This window comes from Poromitra crassiceps (assembly GCF_964638095.1).
Source record: "Poromitra crassiceps genome assembly, chromosome: 5".
NCBI classification, from domain to species: Eukaryota; Metazoa; Chordata; class Actinopteri; order Beryciformes; family Melamphaidae; genus Poromitra; species Poromitra crassiceps.
In genome coordinates this window covers 45,279,326-45,298,843 of record NC_139642.1, presented here as the reverse complement: position 1 = coordinate 45,298,843, position 19,518 = coordinate 45,279,326, and the positions used below count along the sequence as shown (strand labels likewise).

Here is a 19,518-nt window from a genome sequence, read left to right as displayed (position 1 = left end):
TTTCTTCACAGATCACAAACATACAAACTGTGCCAAAACAGACAAAACACACCTTTGTGTCCCTCCTTCGTTTAGATATGAGATTGTTCTCTTTGATTTGTCCTACTAGGGACATTAGTGTCTCAAGATATGTCGAAATCAGTCAAAACTAATGTAGACTAAATGAATTCAGGATTCTGCCATGTCATTCCATTTACAGTATGAGGCCATGTGCAGAGGGTCTGATAGCTCTGCAAAAGGCATGATCTTACGATAAACAGACTCATCGAGTCCCTTGGAAGGAGAGATGAGCGGTCGGAGAGTTCAAGTTGAGGGTAAGGTCCAGCTCAGTCGGTGGAACGGGACATGGCCGCTGGTTCCTGAATCTCACGCACATGCCATGCAGCCCTTGCCCTTTCCAGTCGGTTTCAAAATGTTCCGCTCCGTGCTCCGACATGGTGTGGAGTGAGGAGCGAAAAGGTTGTCAGAGGTCAGTGAAGACACCAATGGCAGACGAGCACCCTTGGGTCACCACCTGTACTCAGAGTACCTCCCAGGGGGTCTTGACTCATAGCTTCAAGATGGCAGAAAACAGGCCTAGACCGGCTGGATCCAGCTTCCAGTGTGATCCTGATGGAAAAGGATAAATAGCTACTGCATGTCCATCCACTCTGTATCAAAATTGGTGGTATAATGTATTCCGTATTGAACTAATAACTTAGCTTTAACAAATGTCTCAGTCATTACATTTTCCCCTCACTTTGCTCTTTCAGTTCCACACATTTTTCCCCCTCATGTCATGATCACATTTTATCCAGGGGATTTTCTTATCAGGCGACTGAGTGATTCACTCTTATGGCTTCCAGTCTCCAAATGAAGAAACAATGGGGAGATGACATGTTATCAAAGTACAGCACACTATCTCATAGCCGTCATTTACATCTGAATGGGCAAACAAGGCAAAAAAGAAAGTTTGGTGGTGTAAGATCAACTCCAACTATTCCATGCTGTCTTTGCACCAATTTGATGTTTCCTATCTGTGCCCATTTTCAACTGGATGGAGACAACAACAGCAACAAAAACTGGACACCTGCACTCTGCCATGAGAATAGCCCATATTGTACATTTTGGTGGTCATAATTTGCATCTGAACTTAATATCAAAACCGGTATTCTTATGGTCAGTCTAACAGACTAAGAGGAGTCGCTCCATGTATATCTTCCAGACCTCACATTTGATGAATCATATAGATGATTATATGATATATTATGATTCTCTGCTGCAGTGCCTGAGGTGGCAGCATGCAGATGCTCCCTGTCCTTGTTGCTCAACCGTTCCTGTGTGTCACTAACTTGTGTGAGAACACAGCGGGACGTCCCGTGTTCCTCGCCACGCTCCAGCACACAGGCCGCTTTCACAACAGCCATGATGATATACTGGATCAACTGTTTTTGACGTTTGTTATTATTTGTTGTTAATGGATGACACATTTAAATGGAGCCATGTGAATGTGCTCAGATATCCAAGCTTTTTTCATCCAGTATAGTTCATCCTCTACTGTTATCCAAACTTCAGTGTGTGTGTGCGTGTGTGTGCGTGTGTGTGTGCGTGTGTGTGTGTGTGTGTGTGTGTGTGTGTGTGTGCGTGTGTGCGTGTGTGTGTGTGTGTGTGTGTGTGTGTGTGTGTGTGCACGCGTGCGTGTGTGCGTGCGTGCGTGTGTGTGTGTTTCAACTATGTCTGTTAATAATAATGTTGCACTTGTTTTATGTAATTCTCTGGCTTTCCTGAAACATAATCTCTAATATTTCTGGGTTCATTTTCATGAGTTTACAGTTGAATTTTGACAGCAGTATCACCAGTATCTTCGTTTGCATTGTTATAATTTATTAGGCTAAATGCATCAATGGCAGCAATCTCATTTAAAACTTAATTGGTTGCTTCTAAATTAGGCTTCATTACAGGTACATGAAAGCATGTTCCGCCTCATTCACCCAACTTAATATGTCTTGAGTTTCAAACCCATCTAACATTTACATTAATCCTCATTTTGCTATTGTCGGGAAAGGTTTGCTGGCAGACAACAAATGGCTTATTTATTCTGTTATTAAGAAAATCAATCAGTTTCTCATGGTGCCTAAAAACTAACAATTGAGTCATTAACTTGTCACTGGAGAAGACGGAACTGCAGACAGACTGTAATTTATCATTTATCTGTTTCCACTGGGTTATTAACATTACCCATGCACATCACACACAGACTGGCACTTTACACCAGTGCGAAGTGCAGGTAAGGTGTGCATGATGCATCTCAGGGAAACTTTATACACAATATAATAGTAGAGATAAGACAGCTGTGTGACACCCAAGCATCACACTTTAATAGATGAGAGGCTGCAGACTGTGAAAGGCATGATAAAAAAACAATTATTGATATTTCTCAACAGAAGAAAAAGCTCACTGTAATCAGTCAATCAATCAATCAATCAATCAATCATTGTAATCAATTAAGAATCCTATAATATTCCTATCATACAGGTGAATTTAGCCTACCTTATCTGCATTGTATTGAACCTCCTACTTTATATGGTGTTTTAGATCTATGATAGGCTATTGTAATTATGACTTCTTATTTCCTTAGAAGTTTTATTACTAAGTTATTATTGTTCTATTTCGCAAGGATCGGGGTTACAAATAGACCTATAGGCCACAAGTTTATAGCATCAGTTATGAAAGTTTTAGATTGCATCGGTCATTTGCTCATGAGTAAGGGCTGTATACCAATAGGTTTAGGGCTGCCTATTACTAATGATCAACCACATTGATACTACACTGGAAGTTTACACATCTGACCAATAATTGGCTAACCATTTTGTTGTAGGCAATAGCATGTGCACGGATGGGACCCAAGTTTACTTATGACTGCTGCTAGCCTAAGTAGCCTATGGACTACATTTTGAAGCCGCTCAGCGACAGATTATTTTCCCACCTGTTACAGCATTACATCTCTCTCTCTCTCTTAGATTATCTTGATATTTTCATAGCCTATTTCTATAGATGCGAAAGTCAAAAAATAAAGAATAGGCATAAGCCTACATGAAAATAGATGTCTGATATATGCCTATGGCTGTTACATTTTGTCCAATTGGTAAAAGTTAAAAAATACTCTTTCTATCTGATGGTGGTGGTGGTGGTGGTGGTGGTGGTGGTACAACAACAACAACAACAACAACAACAACAACAACAACAACAACAACAACAACAACAACAACAACAAGATCATCATCATCATCATCATCATCAATAATAATAATAATAATAAGTAGCCTACACAAATAAAGAAATAGGCTATGCTGTAGACTACTACTTAATAGACTAATAATAATAACTTTCCTAATCAGAATAAAGCCATTATCGTGGCAATTTGATAGCCATGGAAATATGCGGAGCTGCTCTGTCTTGAAAGTCTTTATGGCATAATACAACAGGGTCCAAAGTCCATGAAAGTTTTGCTGATAAGAGGAGCCAATAAAAGCAACAGTGCTGCAGTGTAAACATCATGCAGCCAGAGCGGGCCTTATTCACATTTGCATAAAGGCCCCCATCAGCCGGCCCACTAATTACCATGTTTTATATTCCCCTGGCTGGGAAAGCATCATGGCAAATTAGCTCCATCCTCCCTTCAACAGGGAAGTGAAGCAGCAGCCTCTCCGAGCAGGTGTCAGGAGGAGCACAAACTCTCCTCAACACCGAACCAGAGAGCCAGACAGGAACTTTTATATTTCCCTTTTTTGTAGGCACCCTCACCCCTTCGCTTTAATCCAGCGCACACACAGCCTACACGCACATAGCCTACTCACACACAGGCCTATGTTTTTTTAATGTTCTCTAAAATGGTATCCAAGCTGACCTCCCTGCAGCAGGAACTTCTCAGCGCCTTGTTGGACTCAGGAGTTACCAAAGATGTTTTGATCCAGGCCCTGGACGATATGGACCCAAGCCCGGTGTCCACCGCGTTTGGAGTAAAACTGGAGAACCTGCAGATGTCCCCTCCGCCGCCCCCGGGCGATAAAATGAACGGGAGCGATACGGATTCAAAGCCCGTCTTTCACACGCTCACCAACGGCCACAGCAAGGGCAAGCTGTCCGGGGACGAGGGCTCCGAGGACGGGGACGACTTTGACACGCCGCCGATATTGAAGGAGCTGCAGTCGCTGAACACGGAGGAGGCCGCCCAGCAGAGAGCCGAGGTGGACCGCATGTTGGCGTAAGTTTTTCAGCCGTCATCATCCCGTCGTTATTCTGACTTTTATCAAGCCAAAAACTGAGGTAAAACTGGTTAAAATATAGTAGACTGGACATGGAATGTAAAATAAGATAAGTGTCCACATGGTCTAATTTATTGTTGCGCGCTTTAGGACATCTTGACTAAAAGTTCTCGCCTATTCAAAGTTAGCCTATAATTAAAAAATAAAATAAAATAATCCAAATGCACCTCATGTCTTATTTCTCTTTGTTTACAATTTTGAAATAACCCGCCACTGCTTCGTTTTCACATTCTGGTTACTAATTATCCACATCATAGATTATTATTTCTTTACCTTAGCAAAATATCAGCTGAACCTAGATCTCTAGCCTATTTATTATTAACTATACTCCACCTCTCGCAACGATAAAAATAAAATAAAAAATCACTTGAGAAAGTCAATCAAAGTAGGCCTTTTTTTTTAGGCTTTAGAATTAAAAAATATATACATATTTATTTATGTTTCACCACCTATGAAAATAATATAGTAATAATAATAATAATAATAATAATAATAATAATAATAATAATAATAATAATAATAATAGCTTACGTATTTATATAATTAAATCCCAACAATTCGTTTATTGATGATAGGCTAAAGAACCAATTTAATTTAGTCTATTTATTTTTCTCTTGATCAGTGACAGCAGAAAGAAACCATAGAGTGGCCCTTCGGTGTAATCCATTTAATTTTAATTGTATCCTCTAAAACCAATTTAGCCAGTGTGAAACAAAATGTATAGGCTGACGTAGCAACAAGACCGGAAGAATATCAAAACTAACCCACGTGTAGTTAAGTTATTATTAATTTTATTCTATAAATCATCAACTGAAAGATACACAGTGGCGTGTGATTAGAGTGAATGGAGATCTGGTTATTCATTGTCAAAAGTTATAAACTAACATCTCCCACTTAACCCACAGACTTACATGTAGGCTTCCACATTCTCCAAAACAAACAGACGTGTGTAGATTTGCCATAATTACCGATGTCATTGGGGCTGCTAATCTCTGATTATAGGGTAAGTGTCAAATTTACCTCCGTCTTTTTCATCCCACTGGTAAAAGCAGTAAAATAATGTTATGGAGGCTAATGCTTAGAGCTGATCTTTTTTTCTTTTCTTTTCTTTTTCTTCAAATGGACTCAATATATTTGAGCCTATTTAGGGCGATATCCCGCAACTAAATAAGAAAACAACAAATATTTTTCATTAGAGTATTTTCATCTAGATAAATTATCATAGTTCAGAGGAAAAAAACGTTCGCCCCCCCCATGCTGTTTCAATGACATAGTCATGGTTCATTAATTAGGCCTTTTTTCCATTCTTTTTTCCATAATTTTTTTTTGTCAAAGAACATGAATTATAAATTATTGGCATGCCTTTATTTAATTTTAATTGCATCTTAAACAGGCTGTTTCATGGCACAGCCACGTTTTTGCTCCAACCCTATACCAAATTTCTTGGTTTACCAAATGCTGCATCAATCAGTTTTGTAATTATTATCGGTTGTTTTCAACTAAATTTTGGTGAGTTACACTGTAGGCTATAGCTAACACAATAGCAGGTAGCATTATTTGATTGTTCTGTTGTTTATTGGAAAGTGTATTGAGACACTTGGTGTGATTTTGCACTCAAAATAAAACTTTGATTGATTGATTGATTGATTGATTGATTGATTGATTGATTGATTGATTGATTGATTGAATGATTGATCATTATAGGTTATTTAGATTTTATTCTGATGGCAGTAGCCAACTTCAAAAGTGAACATCGCCCCTAATTGTTTTCAGGCTGAATTCTGAAGTTTAGGTGACAACTACTAAGTCAAAGTTTCTCAACTTCAATGAAGTCACTTGAACTAACCTTTGAAAGTATTTACAGCCTATTGAATGGGCTACAATGATAAACGGGTTGTCAGTGAGGGTCATTATTATCCGTACAGCCCCTTTAAACTTGAGGCCTTGCAAAGCAGGGAAGTCAAAGGGAGCAAGTCCATAAGTGGCTGGGTGTATCACACTATTCAGGGGTGTGGTAGTGGTAAATAAAAACTTTATTGGGTCAAATATGACCTCCATTGTCATAAGGGTGTAGTATTTTCAGAAAAAAACAAGAATTCATTCAAGTCCACTCTCAAAACACCATTTCTTCATATAACTCACACCAGCTTCTAACTTTTTCTGATGTGAACTTTGAATTTGTAAAAAAAAAAAGGAAAAAAAAGGCTTTACGTCAGCCTAAAAAAAGTTTAGTTTACCCTCCACTCCTTTCCCTCTGTAGCACAGCACGGTTGTGAAATGACTCCTGTTTTCTGCTGTGTTTTTGATCTGAACCCAGTGAGGATCCATGGCGCGCTGCCCGCATGATCAAGGGTTACATGCAGCAGCACAACATTCCCCAGCGGGAGGTGGTGGACATAACGGGGCTGAACCAGTCTCACCTCTCCCAGCACCTCAACAAAGGCACGCCCATGAAAACACAGAAGCGAGCGGCCCTCTACACCTGGTATGTCAGGAAACAGCGCGAAATTCTCATACGTAAGTTAATATTTGAGTTTCTCACAGCTTGGCATTGGCCTGTAATGTGTTTTGGCAGTGGCAGTGGCACAGCCCTCTGCCTGGGCTTTCAGCCTGTGAGGGGATATCGATTTGGATGTGACACTTCCTTATCATTTGCCTCCACAACTTGAACATTTGTCATTTGCTTATTTTTTAAGTTCCTCATGCAACAAAAATGCAGGCTACTATAGTTTTGTTTTGTGATTGCATCTAATCTTATTCCATTAAAGGTCTCATTTGGAATAAAAACCTGCTTCTATTTATTGATTAAAGCCCCACTTTGATCTGTCTTTTCCTTCTGTTTTTTTTTTCTTAAATAAAAGTGATTTTACTTTTTAATCAAAATGTACCTCTTCTTATTTTTCAGAGTTCAACCAGGCAGTGCAAGGTTCTGTCAGCAATATGACAGACAAAGGCAATCAGGATCCGACGTTTTTCTTCCCAGAGTTCAACCCGTCTGGTCAGGTCATGGGGCAGCCCAGTGAGGAGGCGGGCACTGAACCCTCCTGCAAGAAAATGAGACGTAACCGTTTCAAATGGGGGCCCGCGTCCCAACAAATCCTCTACCAGGCCTACGAAAGGCAGAAGAACCCCAGCAAAGAGGAGAGGGAAGCGTTGGTGGAGGAGTGCAACAGGTAACAGGAACTTACTCCTCAGAAAGGAAGAACGTGACCACACCTGAAACTCTTTTGCTATACCTTCTGTAGAAATTCTACAGGTTAAACCATTCACCTAAACAATATTAACCCAAAAGCTCTCGTCTACCACCGCGGAGACCTGGGTTCAATTCTCGACAGCGATACTTAGGGCTTGGTCAGACGTTCCTACAGACACAATCAGTGGGTGGGAAGCCGGTGGGGGGAAGGGGAACTGGGGGGAATAGCGTGATCCTCCCACACACTAGGTCCTGCCACTGAAACTCGCTGTCAGGTGAAAAGAAGCAGCTGGCGACTGCACAAGTCATGTATCGGAGGAAGCATGTGCTAGTCCCTACGGCGCTACCCAGATCGGCAGAGGGGGTGGAGCAATGCTCGGGACAACAGAGGAAATTGGCCAAGTACAATTGGGGAGAAAATGGGAGAAAAGTCCAGGGGGGGTGGGAATATATATATATGTATATATATAAACCCTTTTTGTTGCCTTATTCATCTCTTGTTTTGCTGACACTGTTTCCTTCTGTGTCCTGCAGAGCCGAGTGCCTTCAGAGAGGCGTGTCCCCATCTAAAGCCCATGGCCTCGGTTCCAACCTGGTCACCGAGGTGCGCGTCTACAACTGGTTCGCCAACCGGCGCAAGGAGGAGGCTTTCAGGCAGAAGTTGGCGATGGACTCCTACCCGCCGCCGCCACTACACGGCCTCAACCCCCTGCTGTCGCACAGCTCCCCGCACCACCCACAGACCAGCGCATCACCTCCTAGTAAGATGCCAGGTAGTGTCACTTCACATGGGGTGCAGGCAGCGTCGCATACCGTACATAGTTTGTTTTGCTAAAGTATTCCATTAGTCAAAGAATAGTCATAAAAAGAGATAGGCTACCAAGATCAATTTTAAGGATGCTGACACAGCCAATAACAATATAAAGGAGCACAACTAAGCCACATGATTGCCATTTCACCAACTGCAAATCAACATGGATGCACACAGAGAAAATTCAAACCATACATTGCAACTATTCAACGAAATTCAGCTCTGTGCTCTATCTTTTTTTTACCCCCAACTATTATTTATATTGTATACATTCTATGGCAATAATCGTTTGTTAGAAGAAGTATGATTCTTTCAAGAAATACTTGAAAACAAGGAGAGAAACCCAGTTGATGAGATCGGAGAGGCAGAGAGAGGGGGGGACAAGTGATCAATGAGCGTGAGTGAGTGAGCTGAGCAAATGCCATTGTTATTCTGATCTTTGAAAACACACCGAGAACAATCCACATTGTACCTGCAATCTCCACTCCAAAGTCAGCATGGAGAAGCGTGGCACAAAGGGCAGCGACCCTGTGACAGCCCAGGGTCAGGCCAGGGTCAGGGAGGGGGACAGACACATCCACACCGCCTCGACATAACACAACGCAATCTCCACATTTCCTCCTCCCACACAGGTTGCTAATGACTCTGCTCGGAGAGTTGCCAAAACAAGGAAATGCTAAGTATTATTGCCTTGACCATTTCACCCCTACGTGTTGTTTGCATTCAGTGTAATTGGGTATTGACTGAGTCTACCTGTTGTATATGACATAAAAAACCAAGCTGATAGGCTTGACAGAGCATTATCCTCCGTGGCATCACTCACCCCCTATAAAACTGTGATTTCATTGAGAGACTCAATCAAAGCCTATTGTTGTCCTCTCGTGTTAGACCACGAGGTGAGCCTTGAAGGAAAAACAAACTGTTTGCTCTTCACCTTTGGATAAACTGGTCTCACTTGTGGATTATCTGTTTGCTTGAGTCTTTTTTTTAAACCCCGGAACACCTGACCAGGCGTTGACCTCAGGTTGCAGAGGCGGAGGGGTCAGCGATAGGCTCATTGAGCAGGGGAGGAGGGCAGGAGAGGCAGAAGGGAAGGCTCAGTGGCGGAAGGCCCTTTGCTCCCCCAAGCCCTGCGTTGGCTGCTTACAAGGCGCCCTGCTGGCGTCCTGCCGACAGCATCAGCTGTTTTTCAGTGTCAGCCCCTGGCCAGACAATAACATCCCAGCAGGGCATCTCATTGCGTTGCTAGGGCACGGCCTGTATTATGCATGCTTAATGGACAATTAAAATCCTTTGCTACTACATCTCCCAGGCCTTTGATAAGGGGCTCCTGTGACTTCTACTCTCTATACCCCACCTCGGCAAGGGGTCCCATTGTCTGTGGTGTATTAGAAGACTGCAGTGACTGTAACCTAGGTTCATTTATCTCTGCTGGGCCTTCAGGAGGAGCGACTTGAAGCCTCCCCCTCACCTTTATGGGCATTAGTATAGTTGCTGAGTCTGAGCACAGACCTGGAGCAGCAGGAGCTGTCCACTGGGGTATTGGCTCTTTTCTGGCCAGACAGGACTGATGGCCCCTTCCTCGCCTACCGAGCAAGCTAGTAACCCCCTCCTTAAACCATCGCCACACCTTCCGTTATATGAGAGAGGTCACTGCTGGGTCAGATCAAAGGAAAATCCTTACTTTGGGAGTTTGTATTGATTCTGTTTTGGTCTATTGGCTGGGTGGTCACAACTGGATGGACAGTCAAACAGTGTGACCAGTGGTTTTGGTTATGTCAATTCTTACTTTCAGAAATGAAAGTGATCTAACAGATTACATATTTTTTGCTATCACGCATTATGTGAACATATACATGCACCTGTGCTTTCCAATGTAACATTTATTTGCTGTCCATCCAGAAATATTGTGTTTACTGAGATAATGAAGTAATTCATCTTATTTAGGGCATTTTTAACGCTAGCATGTGACTCTTAATTAAGGTAGTTAAAAAACATTTCAGAAATAGAGAATAGAATACCTTTAATAATACCATAAACGCAAAAATAGTTAAAAGCAAAGATCATTTGACTGCTGTTGAATGTTTTTTAACAAAAGCACCAAAAAGTGAAGTCAGCGCTGTAGCCTATTAGCTGAGCTGTTATTCTCGGCAGAAACTAGCATACTCAGAAGTTCCAGATCGGACACAGGGGCAGGGGGCATCGTCCGTGGGCTGTGCGTTGCTCTCTGTCACCTCAGGCTAGCTGGGAGCAGGGGAACATACAGAAAGGAAGGCCTAGGTCTGCACTTTCCACTGGTCTGTGTGCCCCCGAGAGCCACAAAGACTGGCTACGTCCTGCAGAGACACAGGAGGTCTGTGATATGCACCGGCACTACAATGAGCACTGCCTGGGGTTGGGGAGGCAGGCTTTGATATTACATGGGTCACATAGGGAGCTTGAGCCTTTTAAACCAGCTACAGTTCCTTGCTACCACTCCCCTTCTGAAGTTCTCGCCCTCCCCCTGGTCTCGAAAAAAAAACCTCACCAGACTCAGTGCATTTCATCATAGGCACACTCACTCTTCTTCGCAAGGAGGCTCTGCGATGATCTATGCATGCGTTGGTTGAGCAGTTTTTCGTTTTCCAGGATCTATCCCCACGAAGTCTTTAAGAAATAACTGTTGCGATTAATACAATAGTCCAGATTATAATAGTCTCAGTGTATCTAGTAGTGGAAGAAGTTAGGCTCAACTTGGGAATCCTTCAGATGGATCTCTAGATAGCCACTGGTTTTCTAGATACCCAGACTGTGTAGTAGATGGCGGAAACCCTCTGCTTAACATGCAGGTACCCCGCTGCTAGAATGACTGCTGGACACAAAGACACAAACCTGGCCTGAATAGCATCCTTCTCCCCCTGACACTTTAAGAGGTTGCCCAGCTCCGAGATAACTGCCTGTTTATGAGTCTTCTGCCATTGTGTGGCAATGGGGGTCATGAGTCCAATGGAGTGCTTTATTGTTCTGCAGTGGTGTTTACAAGGCATGGTGGAGTGTTGTGGGGCTGCTAGTATGTTGCTGAAGACAATATGAAGTCTATGGTCGTCTTGTAAGATGGACAAAATTGAGGGCAAGCGGGTGAAATACGGCCCTGTGTGTCTTGGCTTCAGACATCTCTGTGACAGTAATTACGTGTCCTCCTGTGTCTGTCGCTTCCAAGCTTCATTGCTTCCTTGTGACTTGTAAAAGCAGTGCACAGTAAAAAGAACAAAGGTTTGAGCAATATGATATATGATTTGAAATATCAGTTTTTGTCCAATAAATCTCCAGTGGCATTTAACCCATTGATACCTGATGCAGCATTTGTGTGTGTATCCCTTTAAGACCACGAACCGCGTGACGCGGTTCGCGGGATACACACACAAATTAGGGATATACATGCAAATGCTGCATCAGGTATCAATGGGTTAAGCAAAAGCAGCATGCAGGATTTCCCCACATTTGACGTGATCCTTTTCCTCCCTGACACACCTGAACCACAATTTTAGATTTTCAGCAGCAACAAAACTGTTTCCTGTTTAAACATGACCCCGTCAGTGGTTACATTCGGTGTCAGTTTTGTGGCAGATGAAGCATTGCCTCTCCCTCTTTTATCTTGAATGGTTGTTTGTATCAATGTGTCCTGTCTTGTCTGTGACCCACGTTGACGGGGCGTTCGGTCTGTCACACCTGGGTCAGGGACAGAGGGCTTTGGGAAGATCGGAGATCTGAGTGCAAACAGAGTCTGTCTCTACGCTGTCACATACGGCCTCCCAGAGCACCCGCTGTGGGAGGGACGCTCTCCCTGTGTGAGAGGCTGAGAGCACAGGACAAGAATGTGTTTGACATTGCTTGTAATTGTGTAATGTTGACTCTGTTTGGTATCAGAGGGGGCCAGCATCGGCAAACAAGCATTTGATTGGGGGGGGGGCGAGCATTCCTTTGGCCCCCAATGAGAGACAACAAGTAGTCTAGACATGGGATTAAGTGATGGCACTAAAACAACACAACTACATTTTCAGTGAGTCTGGTGAAAATATGACATGATTACAGACGTAGCATAGCGATGCCTCCAGTCTTCAGTAGGCTATCGTTGTTTGGACGTTGGGTGCCTCCAGTCTTCAGTAGGCTATCGTTGTTTGGACGTTGGGTGCGGATGGGTTCAGAATGTCAGATGGGAGTTTTGAGGGGCTGCTGTGTTATGGGTGCGTGTACACAGTGAGTGGCCTTGGCTGAGCTACGCAGATAGCCGCAGCAGAGGGGTCAGTGTGTTTGTTTGCTCTGCTCTCCCCAGTCTCAGTCAAAGAGCAGGTGAGTGTGGTTGGCTGGAGTGATGGTGGCACAGCTAGCCAGAGTGCTATCTCTCTGCCCTATATAACTGGTATGACTCTGATGTTGTACAGTATATATTAAAAACAGTACCGGGCCTAAAATCGACCCCAGGGGTACACCACACTTCAGCTTTACTGGAGAGAAAAGGAAAAAGACTCAAACCAATATGCTCACACTTTCGTTCTCTCTCTCTCTCTCTCTCTCTCTCTCTCTCTCTCTCTCTCTCTCGTCCTCCTCCTCAGTGCGGTACAGCCAGGGACCCGGTGAGGTCAGCTCCTCGACGACCATCAGTCACCACGGTAGCAACGCCATGGTGACCAGCCAGTCGGTGCTACAGCAGGTGTCTCCGGGCGGATTGGACCCCAGCCACAGCCTGCTGTCACCTGACATCAAGATGGTGAGTGAACACACCTGGGCCCTCTTGGCCTCAGAATAGATAAGAGCAGGCCAGCGTTTAGCATAGACGTACAAAGCGGGTTCCTGGACCTCCTCTCTCCCCCAGAGACCCACTGGCAAGAGCCAACAATTATCACATTGTGCTGCTGTGTTTGGAAGGTGGAGACGGGGTGGCAGGCCATGGCTGGACCAGCACACAGCCTTCACCAGAGTCAACCAGGCATGTTCATTGTTCAGCCAATAAACCTGACAAAGAAACATTCTGCTTTTATTGATTAAATGTCCTGCAAAGAGGAGCCACAGGCGGAGTGCTGCTTGTTCTGCCAGAGGAATGACGCCAGCATTTCATTCTGCTCAATGTTTTTTTTCTTTCTCTACTTCAGAGAAGGGAATGAGTTTCTCCCCTCTGCCCTGGTCCAATATTTGATCAGCGAAAACGAAACCTGTACGCGGAATCATAGCTTTTGAATACTGGCGCAACAGCATTTTTTGAATGTGTGTCAAATTACAGGCAAAATACAATACTGTTGTTCATCAGATGAAAATGAAATGGCCATACAATGAAAAGAAAAATCATGTAACTCAGTACTGGACATATTTCATGTCCAGTAACTGTGCACTAATATCCCTGGAAATTCATAATGCTTCTCCCTCTTCGGCCGGTGCGAGGTCAAATGAGCACAGAGCGGCAGGCAGTGTAGTGTGTAGCAGGTCAGTTTCTTATCTGCGGATGCGTGTCTGGCTGGTTCCTCCCCTCAGTGCAGCTGGCAGCCTAGTCAAATAGACGCAGCCCCACTAGAGTGGGAGGTTCCTGCTCTAAACAGCCGTTATACTCCATGTTGGGCTCCATGTTGTTTTGTGCAGGTTATTCTTCCTCCAAATGCACACACACACACAGGCATATGTACAAATATGCAAGTGTACTGTGCTACAAGTGCGTGTTCTTTTCTTAGCAGCATATGCACACACACACACACACACACACACATACGCGCGCACACACCCGCGCGCGCACACACACACACACACTTCCACGCTGACATTTTGTGTTTCGTGTTTTTTTCTTCACCTTTTGTTCCTTATCAGTATTTGCTTGTGTGCTGTATATAGCTAAGTAGAGTTACACAAGCACAGTGTCACACAAAAGCAACAGAACTTAAGTCAACATTTATGTCTCTTGCCCGTTGACAACATCTGTTTCATTTTGAAAATGAATTATGTGAATTTACATAACAGACACTCAAGCTCTCACAACAACTGAGATATGACGGTATTGCAATTTTCTGTATTTTCCTCCAGCTCTCAGGTTCGGGTGGAGGGCTTCCTCCTGTGAGCACGCTGACCAACATCCACAGCTCCCATCACACACATCAGCAGACACAGAACCTCATCATGCCTCTTTCTGGAGTCATGGCTATAGCACAAAGTAAGTCTCCCATCCCTCATTATCGCCAAACACAGAAAGTCGTGTTCATTAACGGAACATGCCGACATCTTGCCATATTCCCGGTAGTAATACGAGAAGATAGATGCCCTTCTCATCTCTGTGCGTCCAGTAGAAAAGTATGGGCCCTCCTGCTAGTAGTTAGCTTAGCACAAATGACTGGTAGTCTGCGGTACGGGTTAGCCTACCCCTGTTAAATCACCAAATAATACACATTCCAACAGCGCCAAAACGCTCTCATGTATAATATACTGTATGCAAATGAACAATGTTTAACTTCCCTCCATCTTGCCTGGACCGAGAGCTGCTTATTCATTCATAGAACTTCCTGGTCCAAATGATGTCATAATGATGTCATTTGGAGCAGTTTTGCCATGGTGTCACTATTACTGTCACTATCATCACTATTACTCATTATCACTGTCATTGCTGTCTCTACCTTCATTTGCAGAACTTCTTGGGCCAAATGACATGATGTCATTTGGCCCAGGAAGTTCTGCAAATGAACAGGGAGCTCTCGGGTTCTGGCGAGATAGAGGGAAGTTAATGTTAATGTTAATGTTAATTTGCAGATACTACTGATTTTGTAATGACACCAAGCTGGCTGAAAATAAGTAAAGTCACCCTTTAAATCTATACTGCTCACACCTTCTCTTACTATCACATTGTAGTATTTTCTTTGCTCCAAAGTCACTGACGTCCCGTTGTGCCTCACTAGGTCTGAACTCGTCGCAGTCCCAATCAGTGCCAGTGATCAACAGTGTGGCGGGCAGCCTGGCGGCGCTGCAGCCGGTGCAGTTCTCGCAGCAGCTCCACAGCCCGCACCAGCAGAGCCTGATGCAGCAGTCACCCAGCCACATGAGCCAGCAGCCCTTCATGGCTACCGTCACACACTCACACAGTCAGTCCCATGCTATTCCTCCACTCTTCTTGTTTGCACACTAGTCTTTGATAATTAATAAGACCAGTTGTATATTGTGTATTATTAGTGCAGTGACTCTCGACATTTTTCATATCAAGGACCCTAATTTAGTCCACATTAGGGCCACCCCATTTGATGGGATTTGGTCTCTTCAGTCTCTTGGACCCAAATCCGAGATATGTTTTTTTAATTGTTGGAGCTGATTTTGTCCAGAATTCATTGACTCTTGGTGTTGTAGGTTGAGCGATAACAGTGAAACGTGGTCAAAATAGTCGTACTTATACATTTTCTAATTGTGTGAAGTTCTTGTAAATGAAACAATGGTGAAGTTTAACAATTCATCACTTTGCTGGGGACCAACTGGAATCCCCTCAAGGACCCCTGGTGGTCCCTGGACCCTACATTGAAAACCACTGCATTAGTGGAAGCTTCACTATGCAAGATTTTTATGGGGGGGGGGGGGTGAATAAAAAATAAATAAAATTTGAAGGCAAAGTAAATAGGTACCTTGTTGCCTGCAGCTTTCAAACTGATATCAACTTTGAAATGTCTTTTTTATTTTTTTGTTGACAATTGTGGAATTCTAATCCCCTGTTTTGCTTTCCTTTGCAGTGTATCCTCACAAGCAGGAACCCCCTCAGTATTCCCACCCGTCACGTTTCCCCTCAGCCATGGTGGTGACAGACGCCAACAGCCTCAGCACCCTGAGCTCCATGTCCGGCAAGCCGGTTAGTCCCCAGCCCACACCGCACAGCACAGCACATCACACCACACAGGCCACAGTTAGACCCCCTCCTGTCCGTGTCTCTCTGCATGTCACATCGGCTTTTTAGCTCAAATACATGAGATTTAGAACTTAGCATGCACCACATTTGAGATGTTTCTTCAACATGCTTATGTTTTTATATTTGTAATGCTGAGTTTGCTGTGTGCTGGCTCTTCAGCAAATATCACATGAGAAGTAGCATTTTATATATTGATCAGTACACCCCTTGTCTACTAATGCACAAATATTCCCCATTATATTTCTGATCAAGAGAAACAACAATCTGAGCAGACACTAACAGCAGGACCTAGAGGACAGGCAGAAGTGTGTTTGTGTGTTATGATTGTGTGTTGACTTGTTTAATCCCTGTCACATTAGGACAATGGTGTAAACAAGATGGTGCAACTCGGCGGTCTCTCCTGGGTAAATACAATTTTCTTAGTTCAGTCACAATGAATAGCTCAAATGCACTGTGTAAGATCATCAATATCGCACACAATCAAATTGTTTCAAGACAAGTCATAGCCACACAAACTCATTACAGTAGTGTGCATGTCACTTTTCAAAGCTTTTTGTTGCTGATACTGGGTTTGACCTCATGCAGTTCAAATGGTTAGTTGGTGGAGGAATCCAAACGAACAGGCCAGACGGATATATGGATACTAACTACACTCCTCAGAATTCCTATTTCCTCTGAAAGGGCCGTCCAATCAATCACCTGTGCCCTCAGCCTGAACGGCCCCTGATGAATGTCCCTCCTTTCACTTTCCTCTCCCTGGTGAGAGTTCCCTCTGCCTGGCTAAGCCTGCCTCTGCCATCAGGAAATGAGCCCCACTGTTAATCAAAGTTCTCCGGGCTTGTGTCCTGCTACTTTCCTCCATGTTACGGGTGAGCGTGGAGATAGGGGTGGGGGGTGGGGGTGGAGTTTTTCAGTAATTACATCTCTTCCTCTTTCCTACTTCTCCCTGCTCTCGGTGATCGCTCTAGCCTGAAATGTTGTCCACGGTGCTTTCACACGCTCAATTTCCCACGCTGGGGCCGAGCGCGCCGCTGCTGACAGACTGATGGGTTGATGGGACGATATAGCTCAGAGTGTGGAGCGTCGTCACTGTCAGATGAAGACCTTGTATCTCCACAGTGTCAGCTTTTCAGGAATTCTAAGAAGAGCAGTGTCTTTAGATCGGATCAGATTGACCGCCATGTATTTGAGAGTTTTATCCAATGGGGAGGGGGGGTTTGAAACCATTTCACCAGCCTGAAGGGGGTCGTCAAATTTGTTCAACCCCCATAGAAGACCATGTAATGCTTCAATCACCAAAACTGGAGTTACAAAGTTTTCACACGACAACAGTGATATACTCTGTTTAATAAGGACATCAGGAACACATCTCTTTGAGAAATGGGCATAACTTGCACACGGTCCCTGTGGGTAAATTTGTCCCCACTTTATCCTGTGGCCTTTCACAAACCCAGTATTTAGAGAGCAATTAGTTCTGCCAGGTAGTTCCTTATCAGGACTTTATTTGGACGGGGCAGTGCAGAGAGAGAGAGAGAGAGAGAGAGGGCTGTGGGTTCTTCTCATGACACGACCCACACGCAGGCTTTATAACGCCCTTTGTTTACCCAGAACCCCCCACCCCCGCCGCCATTACACCCGAGACTGCTTAAAACCCACCTCTACTTAGAGCCCAGTCTCTAATGACTGAGCTCTTAGGCGCAGGTCACCTTTATCAGGTAAAGGCTGTTTGCTGGCCGCAGGGTCACGGCAGGGTCACCTGCCTCCACCCCTGCAGAGAAAGGACAAAAAAATAAATTCCACAAACAATCTCACAAAATAGCAATTGAATGGAGACGAGGCTTTTCACAGTCAGCAGAAGAGGGATGAGGAGCTTATTTGGTCAGGTGTGGCACATGAAGGTGCAGGGGCCACCTATTTGCAAAGCGCTGTAGGGGTTTCATTTGTCAATTCACTCTGAGGAAACCTAGGAAGTGATGCACGTTATTATATACCTGGGTTACCGGGCAGATTTGATGTATTGTTTTGTGGAACATAGGCCTACTTTATCTAACATTTGGTCATCTCTCCCGCCCCCCCCCTCTCTCTCTCTCTCTCCCTCTCTCTTTGCAGTGTCCTCTTCAAGCGTGGTGAGAGTGTACACCTGACTTCCTCGCTGCCCGGCAACCGGAGCACATTTTTCCACCCTCTCACCGTGGTAACCGTGGCAACTCTTAATAACTGGCAACGGCGCACTGGACGATGAGTCAGTCAACAAATGAAGAGCGTGGTGGCGGAGGGCAGCAGCAGCAGCAGCAGCAGCAGCAGCAGCAGCAGCAGCAGCAGCAGCAAGCCGAATGAGAGAGAGGGGGAGCGAAGCAAGCAAACTCACTGCAGATTTTCACAACGACACACCTGGAAAGTGAGGAGACTGGATTTTCCTCTGACACACACAAATGATCAACAAGGACGTATGATTTTTTTTGCGGGTCTTTTTCAAACCACAATCTTTGAAAACAGTATTCAGTTTTCCCTGTCCCTTTCAAAAATGTACATACGGTACGATAAGAGACAGTCATCCCATTTGTGACATTAACTAAGGAACAAAAACAAATGGAGTTGCGTATGTGGGATGGGATGGGAATGAAGGTCCTGGGACAATGTATATGATACTGTGATTTGAGGTGGGAATATGAAGGTACGAAGAAAAGCAGTAGAGACAATGATCAGCCTCTGTGAAGGCTGACGGACTCTATGAAGGACTCCATGAAGACGATTAATCTCGCACCAAGTTCCTGGATGCCATTCAGCAGAAGAATCTCTCCGCGGCCGCACAAATACTGACCCTCACCACCAGGCTGCAGTGTATTATCAATAGCCTTGCACATAGGCAGAACTGTGTGACAATCATAATAACCCTGTCCTGAAAAACCTGTATTGATTTTTTTAGATGCATTAGCTATTTCACATTCTGTTTAAACGCAGTCTTCCATGTTATTCTTTCACATTCAGTTCACGGTGCTGGTATCATCAGCGCAGGCGGGCGATGAAGGCCTTGCTAGAGTCTGGAGGATTTCATTGCTTTGAGCTGTAATGTGTATACTGTGATCGAAAGATTTTGACAATCTTGAGAAACTTTGAAGGACTATGCAACAATGTGTCTATAGAGTGTACAATGCTTTGTGTAACTGGATTCTGAAACGTACTCCACACACGTGAGACTGGGAATTAATATGCACTATCAGTGAAGTCACCAACGATTATAGATATATATACATAGTTGCTATTGATAGAGCTGCCTGTGACATAACACAAAAAGCTATGGGTGACTGACAAA

The 19,518-nt window shown here is 44.2% G+C and overlaps 1 protein-coding gene across 1 annotated transcript; it reads left to right on the top strand.

The window, feature by feature from the left end:
* Positions 1-3,857: 3,857 nt before the first annotated feature.
* hnf1ba (HNF1 homeobox Ba) lies at positions 3,858-18,335 on the top strand (the record flags this gene model as incomplete). Its single annotated transcript, XM_083637973.1, has 10 exons — positions 3,858-4,243; positions 6,622-6,821; positions 7,210-7,477; positions 8,032-8,273; positions 12,901-13,055; positions 14,354-14,480; positions 15,217-15,399; positions 16,033-16,148; positions 16,565-16,609; positions 18,315-18,335. The coding sequence occupies 10 exons, from the start codon at positions 3,858-3,860 to the stop codon at positions 18,333-18,335; spliced, it is 1,743 nt and encodes a 580-aa protein (XP_083494099.1).
* Positions 18,336-19,518: the final 1,183 nt, after the last annotated feature.